Source organism: Muscardinus avellanarius (assembly GCF_963383645.1).
Source record: "Muscardinus avellanarius genome assembly, chromosome: 11".
Taxonomy (NCBI): domain Eukaryota; kingdom Metazoa; phylum Chordata; class Mammalia; order Rodentia; family Gliridae; genus Muscardinus; species Muscardinus avellanarius.
The window spans coordinates 29,605,954-29,618,692 of NC_137797.1; the positions used below are offsets into that span (position 1 = coordinate 29,605,954).

Genomic DNA, 12,739 nt, shown 5'->3' on the forward strand with positions numbered 1-12,739 from the left:
TGATCATCAGAGAGATCGAATCCACGACTCTTCAAGAGGAGTCTCAAAGATTCAAGAGAGGGATCGGGCTTGGAATTAGACTGATGCTAAAGTACAGGGGGATACTCACCTGCAGACCGATTGACTCGCCAGCGATTTCTTTCATTAGGGGATGGAGAGGGGGTCCTCACACGGGGCACCAGACTGTCGGGGCTAGCCCGACAGCAGTGGGGTCGGGTGAGATGATGAGTACCGACAGCCCCCAAAGAAGTACACAGAGCTGGGAGCTAGGTCAAGCAAGGTCTCGTTTATTGAGGAACAAAGCACTTCTTTTAAATGAAAGTAGGCAGGGGGGCGGGTTCCAGCATGCCAATAGGGGTAAAGGTTAGGTAGGCCCATGCCCTTGTCTACCTATGGGAGGTTTGTCCATTCACTGAGCATGGGTACGGAAGTGCCCCGGGCCTATAGTGGCCCAAGGGGCAAACTGCAACACCTCTCTCGCAGCCGGATGTCTGCGCCATCTTGTTGCCACAAGGCCTGCGGGCTCTTGTAGGAGCAGGGCAGAGACCCCAACATAAAAGTGTTCCAGAGGTTTTGATATGTTTTATCTTTATTTTCATTTGTTTTTAGAAATTTTTTTATTTCACCTCTCATGTCTTCTATGACCCATTCTTCATTTGGAAGTGTGGTGTTCAGTCTCCACATGTTTATGTTGTTTCTCTGGGTCTTATAGTTGATTTCTAGTTTCATTCCATTATGGTCTGAAACAACACAGGGAAGTATGTAACATTTTTTGAATTTGCTGGTGCTTATTTTGTGTCCCAGGATGTATCTATTTTGGAGAAGTTTCCGTGAGCAGCTGATAAAAATATAAACTGTGCTGTAGTTGGGTGGAATATTCTATATGTGTCCAACAGGTCCATTTGATTAATTGTGTTCTTTACTTCTGAGGCATCTTTACTGCCCTTTGGTCTGGAAGACCAGTTTAATATTGTGAGAGGTGTGTTGAAGTCTCCCAGTAATTATTGTATTGGGATTTATATGTGACTTCATGTCACATAGAGTTTGTTTTATGAAAGTAGTTGCACCTATGTTTGGGGCATAGATGTTGATTATTGTTATTCCCTTTTGCCAGATTATTCCTTTTACCAGTAAAATATAACCTTCTTTGTCTCTTCTAATAAATTTGGGTTTGAAGTCTAACTTGTCTGATATCGTAGTTGCTACTCCTGCTTGCCTTTGAGTTCTATTAGCATGCATTACCTTGCTCCAGCCCTTTACCTTGAGTTTGTTACTATCTTTACTTGTAAGGTATGTTTCTTGTAACCAGCAAATGAATGGATTCTGGTTTTTAATCCATTTTGACACTTTATGTCTTTTTATTGGGGAAATGAGGCCATTTACATTCAGTCTGATTACTGAGAGATTTATTTTATTTTTTTTTATTTTTTATTTTTTGGTGGTACTGGGGTTTCTGGAAATCCTTGTACTTCTGGGCTATATTCCCAGACCTGTTTTATATTTTTATTTGGAAACAGGGTCTCTTAAGCCAGCAAGGCTGACTTCGAATCTGCGCGGTCCTCCTGTCTCTGCCTCCCAGGCTTATTTTGGGATTACAAGCGTGTGCCACCACGGCCTGTGCACGAGATAATTTTTAATTTCTAATATGTTAAGGTTTTATTTCTGTTTGAAATACTGTTTATTCTTTTTTGCTAAGCTGTCTTCTGGATTAAAAATCTTGTTTCTCTGGTTCTGGTGAGTGTTACCTATTTCTTCTTTGTAGTTAATCTCTTTGAGTATTTTCTCTAGCGCTGGTTTTGAAGACATAAATTCCTTCAGTTTCTGTTTGTCATGGAAACTTCTTATTTCCCCATCTAATTTGATAGATAGTTTTACTGGGTAGGAAATTTTTGGCTGGAAGTTGTTTTCTTTCAGAGTTTGGAATATGTTACTCCAAGCCCTTCTGGCTCTCATGACTTGGTTTGGGAAGTCTGGAGAGATTCTAATTGGTTTGCCTCTGAATGTCACTTGGCCTTTTGTTTTTGTTGCCTTTAAGATTCTCTGCTTGGCTTCCACATTGGTCATTTTGACAATTCGGTGGCATGGGAAACCTCTTCTCTGATCCTGTCTAAAGGGTGTTCTATAAGTCTCCTGGACTGTGTATCGACTTCTTGCTCTATGTTTATAAAATTTTCTGCTATTACTTCTTTGAAGAGATTATTGATCCCTTTGGTTTCACCTTCTTTTCCCTCCTCGATTCTTATTATTCTTAGGTTAGCTCTCTTAAAATGGGCCCATATTTCTTCAATGTCAGAATCCTGTTGTCTGATTTTTTTCCCTAAGTTATAAGTTATGTGTTCATTTTTGAAGTGATCATCTTCTAGGAGCGAGATTCTATTCTCCATGTGGTCTAATAGATTGTTTATAGTTTGAATTGATGCCTTTACTTCAATGATTGCATCCTTTATTTCTTTTAGACTCTCTGAATTCTTTTTGAAGGTCCTGTATTATTTCTACAGCTATATTCCTGATTTGATCTTCTGGAGATCTCTGAATTTTTATTATCAGGTTCTGATATGGTGGGGTTGTGGGCGTTCATTGTTGTTCCTCTTTCCCATGATTTTAGAAGATTGTGCCTTCTCTGGGTTCTTCCCCAGGTCACCACGATTTAACTTAGGGTGTTCTAAATCTTGAATTTGTGGTAATCTCAGCCACCACTACTTTTTTACTGGATTGTATCGCAAAGTCTCAAACTTAGGAAGTTAATCGAGGCTGCGCAAGACCATGGAGGTGACGGACTGGGTGTTTTTTCCATGGCAAACTGAAACTAGGGTGTGGTATCCCTGCCACCGCTACTCCTTTACTGTGTTGGACTGCAGAATCTCGGACCTGGGAGATTATAAAAGCTGTGCAAATTTCTGGGGGTGCAGTGTTGGGCTTTCTCCTTTAGGGGGCCGCAATTTCACTTAAGGTTGTTGTATGCACTGATCTGGGACTGTTGTGGGCATGGTGAACTCAACTCCACTGCTGGCAATATGGTGCTGTTGCCACGCCCTCGTCCATGAGGCTTTTATATTTCTTTTCTGGTTTTGAGCTCCTGGAGGGTGTGATAAGCTTGGCCACTGGGAGTTTTAGACGTTCTTTGCACTTAAAGAACTGCTGAATTACACCTGAATAATCTGTAGCTGCTCACTTCAGCACCTTGTTTACCTTTTCTCTTTGGAGCCTGGTCCTGTGAGTCAAGAGTCAAGATGGTGCCCACGCGATGTCCGCTGCTGCAATGTGGGCTGGTTTTTTTTCTGGTCTCTGATTGTTTTCTAGTCTTCTTTTTCCCTGTCCCTTGTATTTATAGTCTTTATTTCTCTGTTGATAGTATTTTCTGGCTATGAAAAGTGCTCATTTTGTGGCAATAGAGTTTGAGTGTTAGCAGGACTCATAAATGCCGCTTTTCTCGGTTGCCATCTTCCCGGAAGAGGTTCTGTTTGTTATTGTGTTTTTGTTGGAGCTCATTGCTTCCTTTTTATTCCTCCTTCTTATGATTTCAGAAGTTTGTATCTTTTGCTTTTGATAGATTTCTCTCCATCTCTAGGTGTCAGCTGGTATATCCAAGGGCAAGTTGTATTGCATTCAACAGTGAAGGTTGAGTAAGGAGGGAAGTGAAGGAGTAAATGGAAGAATAGGGTAAAGCCTCAAATAGGATCAAATAGAATGAGAGTATGAATTTGGTAAGGTAGTATATATTAGAAATTAGAGATAGCGAAAATTTAGTAGTATTCTAGTAACCAATGTAGAGTTCTGGTATAGTGATATAAAGTATATTTAATATAAGACAAGGAAGAGAGAAAAAGAAAAAAGAAAAGCGATGAGACAAGAGAGTAGTTCTGTATAAGGAAAGAAGCTTGGGATAGGGTTTTATTTTTTAATTTTTTTTAAATTTTTTTATTTTTATTTTTATTTTTTTATTAATTTATTTTTTAAATTGGTGCATTGTAGTCATATATCAATCACATTGGAGTACAAGACTTGAGAGGATATACAAGCACACATCATCCATTTAGCCCTCCTCCAGCCCCCATCCCATTCCCTCCCCTCCCTCCATCCCACACTTCTTTGGTGATTTACTTTGATACATTTGTTTATGTACCTCCTGCATTTTAAAGAGGCTCCGTCCTCCAGTATTACATACCCTCTGATTGGTCACATTAGTTGCTTCACTATAGGGCCCTTTCTATAGCTCAACCTCTTCCTGTTGCCCTTTTCCTCCTAGTTATTGCTGATTAAGAGAAGCGTCTGATTTATATTTTCTGCGATATTTCTCTGTGCATGCTGCGTTGCAAGTACCGATCCCACTCTTGATGGTCCCAGTAGTGGCCTGGCTACTCAGTGGACTGATCCAGACCTCGCTGGCTCAAGCAGCGGCCTTACCTCATGGGAGGCCCCAGTTCTGGTCTCGCTGGCCCCTGCACCGGTCTAACCCCTAAGCTGGCTTTGGTCCCGGCCTTGGAGGCCGCAGGAGTGAACTTGCCACACGCCAGGCTCCGATGCTGGCCATTGGCCCCTGCACCGGTCTAACCCCCTGGCAGGATTCCAATCCCGGCCTCGGAGGCCCCAGCACCGGCCTAGCCTCACGGCAGGCTCCAATGCCGGCCTCGTTGGCCCCAGCACCGGCCTAACCCCTCGGCAGGTTCCGATCCCGGGTTAGGAGGCCCCAGCACTGGCCATGTCTCACGGCAGGCTCCGATGCTGGCCTCACCTCACGGCCGGCTCCGATGCCGGCCTTGCTGGCCCCAGCACCGGTCTAGCCCTTCGGCAGGTTGTTATCCTGGCCTCGGATGTCCCAGTACCGGCCTTGCCTCACGGCAGGCTCGATGTCGGCCTCACTGGCCCCAGCACCGGCCTAACCCCTCAGCAGGTTCTTATCCTGACCTCAGAGGCCACAGTACTGGCCTTGCCTCAAGGCAGGCTCCAATCCCGGCCTCGGAGGCCTCAGCACCGGGCTCCAATGCCGGCCTTGCTGGCCCCAGCATCGGCCTCACCCCTCGGCAGGCTCCAATCCCGGGCTCAGAGGCCCCAGTACCAGCCTTGCCTCATGGCAGGCTCCAGTGCCGGCCTCGCTGGCCCCAGCACAGGCCTAACCCCTCGGCCGGCTCCAATACTGGCCTCGGAGGTCCCAGCACCAGCCATGCCTCACGGCAGGCTGCGATGCCGGCCTCACTGGCCCCAGCACCGGCCTAACCCCTCAGCAGGCTCTTATCCTGACCTCGGAGGCCACAGTACCGGCCTTGCCTCACGGCAGGCTCCAATGCCGGCCTTGCTTTCCCCAGCATTGGCCTCACCCCTCGGCAGGCTTCGATGCCGGCCTCGCTGGCCCCAGCACCGGCCTAACCCCTCGGCAGGCTCTTATCCTGGCCTCGGAGGCCCCAGTACAGGCCTTGCCTCACGGCAGGCTCCGATGCCGGCCTCGCTGACCCCAGCACTGGCCTAACCCCTCGGCAGGCTCTTATCCTGGCCTCGGAGGCCCCATTACCGTCCTTGCCTCACGGCAGGCTCCGATCCCGGCCTCGGAGACCCCAGCACTGGTCATGCCTCACGGCAGGCTCAGATGCCGGCCTCGCTGGCCCCAGCACCGGCCTAACCCCTCAGCAGGCTCTTATCCTGGCCTCGAGGTCCCAGTACCGGCCATGCCTCAAGACAGGCTCCAATGCCGGCCTCACTGGCCCCAGCACTGGTCATGCCTCACGGCAGGCTCCGATGCCAGCCTCGGAGGCCCCAGCACTGGTCATGCCTCAAGGCAGGCTCCGATGCCGGCCTCGCTGGCCCCAGCACCGGCCTAACCCCTCGGCAGGCTCTTATCCTGGCCTCGGAGGCCCCAGGACCGGCCTTGCCTCACGGCAGGCTCCGATGCCGGCCTCGCTGGCCCCAGCACCGGCCTAACCCCTCGGCAGGCTCTTATCCTGGCCTCGCTGGCCCCAGTACCGGCCTTGCCTCAGGGCAGGCTCCAATCCCGGCCTCGGAGGCCCCAGCACCGGCCTTGCCTCACAGCAGGCTCCGATGCCAGCCTCGCTGGCCCCAGCACCGGCCTTGCCTCACGGCAGGCTTCGATGCCAGCCTCGCTGGCCCCAGCACCGGCCTAACTCCTTGGTAGGTTCTTATCCCGGCCTCAGAGGCCCCAGCACCGGCCTTGCCTCACGGCAGGCTCCGATGCCGGCCACACTGGCCCCAGCACCGGCCTAACCCCTGGGCAGGCTCTTATCCTGACCTCGGAGGCCCCAGTACCGGCCTTGCCTCATGGCAGGCTCTGATGCCAGCCTCCCTGGCCCCAGCACCGGCCTAACCCCTCAGCAGGCTCCGGTCCCGTCCTCGGGGGCCACAGCACTGGCCTTGCCTCACGGCAGGCTCCGATGCCAGCCTCGCTGACCCCAGCACCGGCCTAACCCCTCAGCAAGTTCCGGACCCGACCTCGGAGGCCCTAGCACAAGCCTTGCCTCATGGCAGGCTCCAATGCCGGCCTCGCTGGCCCCAGCATCGGTCTAACCCCTCTGCAGGTTCCAATCCCGGCCACGGAGGCCTCAGTAGTGGCCTTGCCTCACAGCAAGCTCCGATGTCGGCCACTAGCCCCGGTGCCCGCCTAACCCCTCAGCAGGTTCCAATCACTGTCTCTGTGATTATTATTTCAAAGGTTCCAGGTGTAATGTATCAGATCTCTGACTCCCCTGAGTATTGGCCACTGGCATTGCCACTGCCTCCACCATTTCAAATCCTTCCCATGCGTGATGTAGCATTTGACATTTGGTGTAATTTCTCCAAAAAAATAAAGTTGGTAAGGTCCGGTTTCTGCTTCTCCTGAATACAAGTCTCCACCACCATTGTGGAGAACTCTTTCAACACCGCATTTCTCCTTGGTCTTCGCTAAACTCTCTCCTTATATGTGATGTCTGAGATTCTTAACAATATAGAGAAATAGCAGTCCTCTTTCACGGCGAATTTTTCCATAAGTTCCAGTGCATTTAGATAAGTTTTGTCTGCATCTCCAGTGTCCTGGCATCCATAACGGCTTTCTTACCTCCTCTCCGATATTTTTCTTTATCTTTTTCTGTTCTGGGCCCGGTTTCTCCAGGGGTCTGGTGTGCTACTCGCAGTTCGGCCCGGGGCCCAGAGTTCCGCGACCCGGGCCCCAGCTGGCGTGCCCCGCGCGCGACCCTCGCCCAGAACCCAGCATCTTACTGGGCCTGGTTTCTCCAGGGGTCTGGCGTGCTACTCGCAGTTCAGCCCAGGGCCCAGAGTCCCACGACTCGGGCCCCAGCTGGCGTGCCCCGCGCGCGACCCCCACCCCGAACCCAGCATCTTACTGGGCCTGGTTTCTCCAGGGGTCTGGCATGCTACGCACAGTTCGGCCCGGGCCTGGATAGGGTTTTATAAAATAGGCATACACACACATACGCACACACACACACACACACACACACACACACACACGAACAAAAAGCCTAAACAACCGCAACAACAAATTAATGCAACTCTACAAATAAATGAATATTTAGTAGGCTGGGCCCCTGTAGTCTCTCAGTGCAGATACCTAGTACCAATGGCACCTTTCCTGCTATAAGCCTGGTTCTCTGAGTCTTTCTCAGTCTATGCAGATGGCCAGTATCAATGGTGCTGGATCTAGTCTTAAGTGCAGTTTACCCTTCATGTTTTCCACAGATTTGTAGTCTTGGTCTTTCTCTGCCTCTGTAGGTGACATATAAATCTGAGACTAAACACAATGTAAGAGTCTCTGTTCTCCACATCTAGGCTGGGATTGTCTGACTTTTCCCCATACACCATGATTGGGTGGTCTGTGGTGATCATGGAGATCCTACTAGTTGGATGTAGTATTAAGTGTAAGTCTCCCTACACATTTTCCTTCAATCAGAGCCACTGTTTTAGAGACTCTCCTGTCTCAGCATCCCAAGTCTTAGGATTACAGGCTTGTGCTATCACATTCAATGCAAAATCTGCAAAGTGTGTGTGTGTGTGTGTGTGTGTGTGTGTGTGTAGCACATTAGGTAAGTGGTTTACCACCAAGCTACATGCCCAGCCCTAGAGATAATGTAACATACTGGAGGATAGTTATAGGTTATATAAAATACTATAACCATTCTTTGCGTGTGTGGTACTTAGGGTGAAACCCACGGACATTCTGTGTGTGAGCTATACCCCCAACCCTCTTTTTTTTTTTTTCTTTATTTTGAAACAGGGTTTCACTGAGTTGAAAATGGAGTCACTAAGATGCTGAGGCTCTCTGTGAACTGCAGTCCTCCTTTCTCAGCTTCCCAAATACTGTGATTATAAGCATGCACCATCATGCCCGGCTTAACCAATTTACAAAAGAAACGGAGCATATATAGCGTTTGGTATTTGTGTGGCCTCTGAAACCAATCTCTAATAGATACTGAGTGATGACTAGTTTGCTAAGATTTTTTTTTATACACTCATGAGGGCTATTAGTTTGAAATGTTCATTTAATATCATTGTCAGATTTTGGTATTGAAGTTACACTGGTTTTAAAAAGGGACAGAGAAGTGTTTCTTCCTCTCCTCCTATCTGAGTTTGTATGAGATGGGTATTATCTATTTCTTCAATATATGATGAAATTCACCAATTAACCAGCCAGGCATAGAATTCTCTCTTTGGCTTGCTTCATTTAGGATTCAATTCATTTAATGGATATAGTGTCAATTTTCTAATTTATTTTTCTAGAGTCAGTTTTGGTTATTTGTATTTTTCAAGAAATTTTTTCATTTTTATTTTATTTTATTTTATTTTTCTTGGATACATTGTAACTTTACATTATATTGGGTACAGAGTGTTAGAAAAATACACACAACTCTTGCTGCCTTCCCCACAGGCCCCTTGACTTCACAGGTCTTTGAGATCTGAATTGGAAATTTTTTAAACATTCACAGTATTATTTCTACTATGCATTCGTTATGACTTCACCTCACCCCACTTTCTTCCTTAATCACCTTCAGTTATTTACCTGGAGTCTCTGCTCATCTACTTGTTGTTGCTCTTATTTCCACTTATCTCTCTAACTTCCACATATAAGAGAGAACACACATCTACTCATTTTTTGGGACTGGGTATACTAAGTATAATATTTATTTATTTCAAGGAATATGTCCATTTTTATCAAACTTCAAATCTATAAGAATGTTTTATTTTTATTCCAAATAGTGGTAATTGAGCTTCTCTTGTTTTTCTTGGTCAGTCTGAGATTTTTCAGTTTTATCAGACTTATATAAGAAGCTTTAGATTTAATTGATTTTATTTGTCAAGTTTTTATTTACTATTTTTATTTTCTTTTTTTGTTTTGGTACTAGGGATTGAGGCAAGGAGTGTTCTACCTCCAAGTTATACCCTCAGCCCTTTTTTAAATTTTAAAATAGGGTCTTGCTAAGTTGCTAACATGGCTTCAAACCTTTAATTCTCCTGTCTCAGCCTAAAATATAGCTTTTTAATGTGAAAGCTTCTCTATGGTTGTTCTCCTCTGGCATTATCTGTTTCTTTTACTCATTCCTCATGTTCTTTTTATTTTTCAGTGTTAGATGTCAGATATATACAAGTAGAGTTACATTACTTACTTTAATAAAATCACTGTAATAGGTTTTTAACATATGGAATAAACTATCTTAAAGGATACTTTTTTTTTTTCTAAGTTTCAGTATGTGCTCAGTGGGCTTATGACAGCACTGAATATAAGGGTAAATCAGTTTTGAATATATTAGAATCTGTAACAGTAATTGCTGTATAGAATCTCAGCAATTTCTGGTGTCAGAGGGGTTTGTACTTCTGAGCACATGTATATATGAAAGTGATGTATTGATGTATCATCCCTTCACTCTTAGAGAAGAATTTGTCTCTTGCTCAGTTTGTTCTTCCTGATTGTTGAAGCTGATTTCGATCCTTTTAAGAGATTTAAGTGAACAGATATATCAGTCAACAGAATTTTGATGGATAAAATCAATTCTACCCCATTAATTTAAATGTATTCATCAAAGGGCTGTCATTGGTTACATTCAAATGGACTTTGTTTTTAAACTCCAAATAGGCCACTCTATTTAAGTGGATGGACTTTATTGGTATTAAATATATGAAGGTTCTTAATCTAATCTTTCCAGTAGTAAAAACGGGAGACCAAGACCCCAGGAAAATTGTCTTTCAGGAAGATGAAACAAATCCATCAGAGCTGATGATTATTAAGTTGTTTCATACCTTCATGGGATTCCTCCTTGGTTTTTGTTTTCTTGGCTCTGATGTTTAAGACTATTTTTGTTTTGGGCTTTCTTGTACTGGGGTTTGAACCCAAGGGCATTCTACCTCCAAGATATACCCCCAATCCTTTTTATTTTTTATTTTTGAAACAGGATCTTACTAAGTTGCTGAGGACTGAGGCTGGTCTCAAACTGGGGATCATCCTGTCTCAGCCTATCAAGTACTGTTTTGAGATGTAGTAAGAAACAACTTTTTCTTCTTATATTTAGTAAGGTGGATTCTGATCATTTAAATTGGAGGTTATAGAAGTATATTTTGCCTTAAGTGACATTCCTTCTCATGGCAGTTTCCAGTGTCTAGATGTTTGGAGAGCATATCTGCTCCTTTATATTACCTACTACTGAGTTATTCATCACTTCTAGAGCCCAATCATTAGTCCATGAGGGTCACCTCTGAGTTCATTCTTATTCTCCTCCCAAAAGCTCCTTAGGCCCATGGTTCTTTTTATTTTCAGTGGCCTAATGAGGTGAGCCATATTTTTCCTACATTCTAACATATAGTTCAGAAATCTTTCTGAGGTCCCATATCATATCGGGGTAAGGAAAACTTTAAGATTTACATCTTCAGGCCAGGCGTGGTGGCACACGTTTATAATCCCCGCACTTGGGAGGTGGAGACAGGAAGATTGGACAGGTTAGAAGCTTAAGAGACTCTGTTTCCAAATAAAAAAATATAAAAATAGGTCTGGGAGTGTAGCTCGGAGGTAGAAGGGCTTTCAGGAACCACAGTACCACCAAAAAAAAGATTTACATCTTCATTGACTTTATACTTCATGCAAACATTTCTCCTCTAGAGTCATATTATATTTTTAGATTACTACTCAGAAAAGGAATTGTGGGTTCTTTTTGCCTGGGGTGAGGTTTGAGTAGCGCTACCAACACCAGTCATCCTGGGCTCAGCCCAGTAAGCAGCGCACGGACTCCACCGCTCAAGCCCACCTCACTCTAATACCCATCTTACTGTGTATTTTATTACTCAGAAGTTTGATGTGTTTTCTAAAATTTAAAAATTTTCTAAAAATCATTTCTAAAATGATTTTTCTTTGATCCATGGATTATTTTAAAGTATATTATTTACTTTCTAAATTTTGGGGGTTTTCTAGATATGTTATTGTTGATTTCTAATTTAATTCTATTCTTGAAAGTGAATAAGCGTTTCAGCAATCTAAACTTTGATGTTGATACTCCTATTCCCTGTGATACAAGTTAATTTTGTTTTGTTTGTGGTCAAAGATCATACTTGATTAAAAAATAAAACATGCTTAGTAACAAACTTAAAATTAAATCTTATGTAAGGCCCAATGTATAGTTTATATTTGGTAAATGTGTACTCTGTGTTGTTGAGTGGAATATCCATCTACATCTGCCAAATGATCAGGTGAGGTGGTTTAAGGCATTTTTCAGTTTCATAGTTTTAGTTCTGAACTGTTCACAAGAAAATTTCAACTCAATAATTATTTATAATTGACTCTGAATGGCAAATTATGCATTATTTTTAAAAATATTTCTTAAATATCTAGGGTATCCATAACAAAATTGGATCTACAGAAAAAATCTGAAGCCCTTGAAAGTAGTAAGAAAATGCTTACCAAGAAAGAAGAAGAGAAAATTATCCTGAAACAAGAAATTGAAAAGTTAAGTCAAGATGCAAACACACAGCACAAGGAACTGACTAGCAAAATCCAAACAGTCATAAAAGAGCTAAAAGAAGTGAAGATGGAGAAAGAAACTCTAGTGGCAGAGCTTTCTGTAGCCAAAGAGGACTTATCAAAAGTTTCTAATTCTTTGAAAAACTCCAAAAGTGAATTTGAAAAGGAGAATCAAAAAGGAAAAGCTGCTATCTTAGACTTGGTTAGTTGTTTACATTTATTTTCTTAGGTAGAAGTGATATTTTATTAATGTATTATTTTGGTTTAATTCACTCTTGACTTTCCATCCTACATTTAAATATATTAAAATGGCTCTTATGAAGCCAGTGTGGTGGTGTACTTGGGAGGCTGAGACAGGAGGATTGCAGGCTCAAGGCCTGCCTCTGTGACTTAGTGAGACCCTCAGCAACATAATAAGACCCAGTTTCAAAATAAAAATAAAAAAGTAAACAAGGGCTGGGGTGTAGCCCAGGGGTAGAATGTCCCTAGAATTCTCAGTACCACAAAAAGAAAAAAGAGGGTGAGGGGTTGTGAGAAAATGAAGTGTACAAGTTTTTATATGTCTTGGATATTTTATTTGAATATAACAAGTCTTTTTTTTTTCAGAATTGGGGATTGAACTCAGCAGCATTATACCTCTTAGATATACCCCAGTCCTTTTAAATTTTTTTTCTTTGAAATAGGGTTTCATTAAGTTACAAAAGGGTCTCATTAAGTAGCTGAGGCTGGCGGTGAACCTGTGATTATCTAATCTCTGCCTCCCAAGTACTGGTATTACAAGCATACACCACCATG

At 44.0% G+C, this 12,739-nt stretch overlaps 1 protein-coding gene across 1 annotated transcript in view; it reads left to right on the forward strand.

Moving 5' to 3' along the window:
• EEA1 (early endosome antigen 1) overlaps positions 1-12,739 on the forward strand; it is a gene marked incomplete at both ends in the record, with an annotated part of 151,706 nt that overhangs the window by 113,775 nt on the left and 25,192 nt on the right. The window contains one exon of the mRNA XM_080706144.1: positions 11,816-12,146. Within this exon, the coding sequence (XP_080562270.1) occupies positions 11,816-12,146 (331 nt within the window). The remainder of the gene's footprint in view (positions 1-11,815; positions 12,147-12,739) is intronic.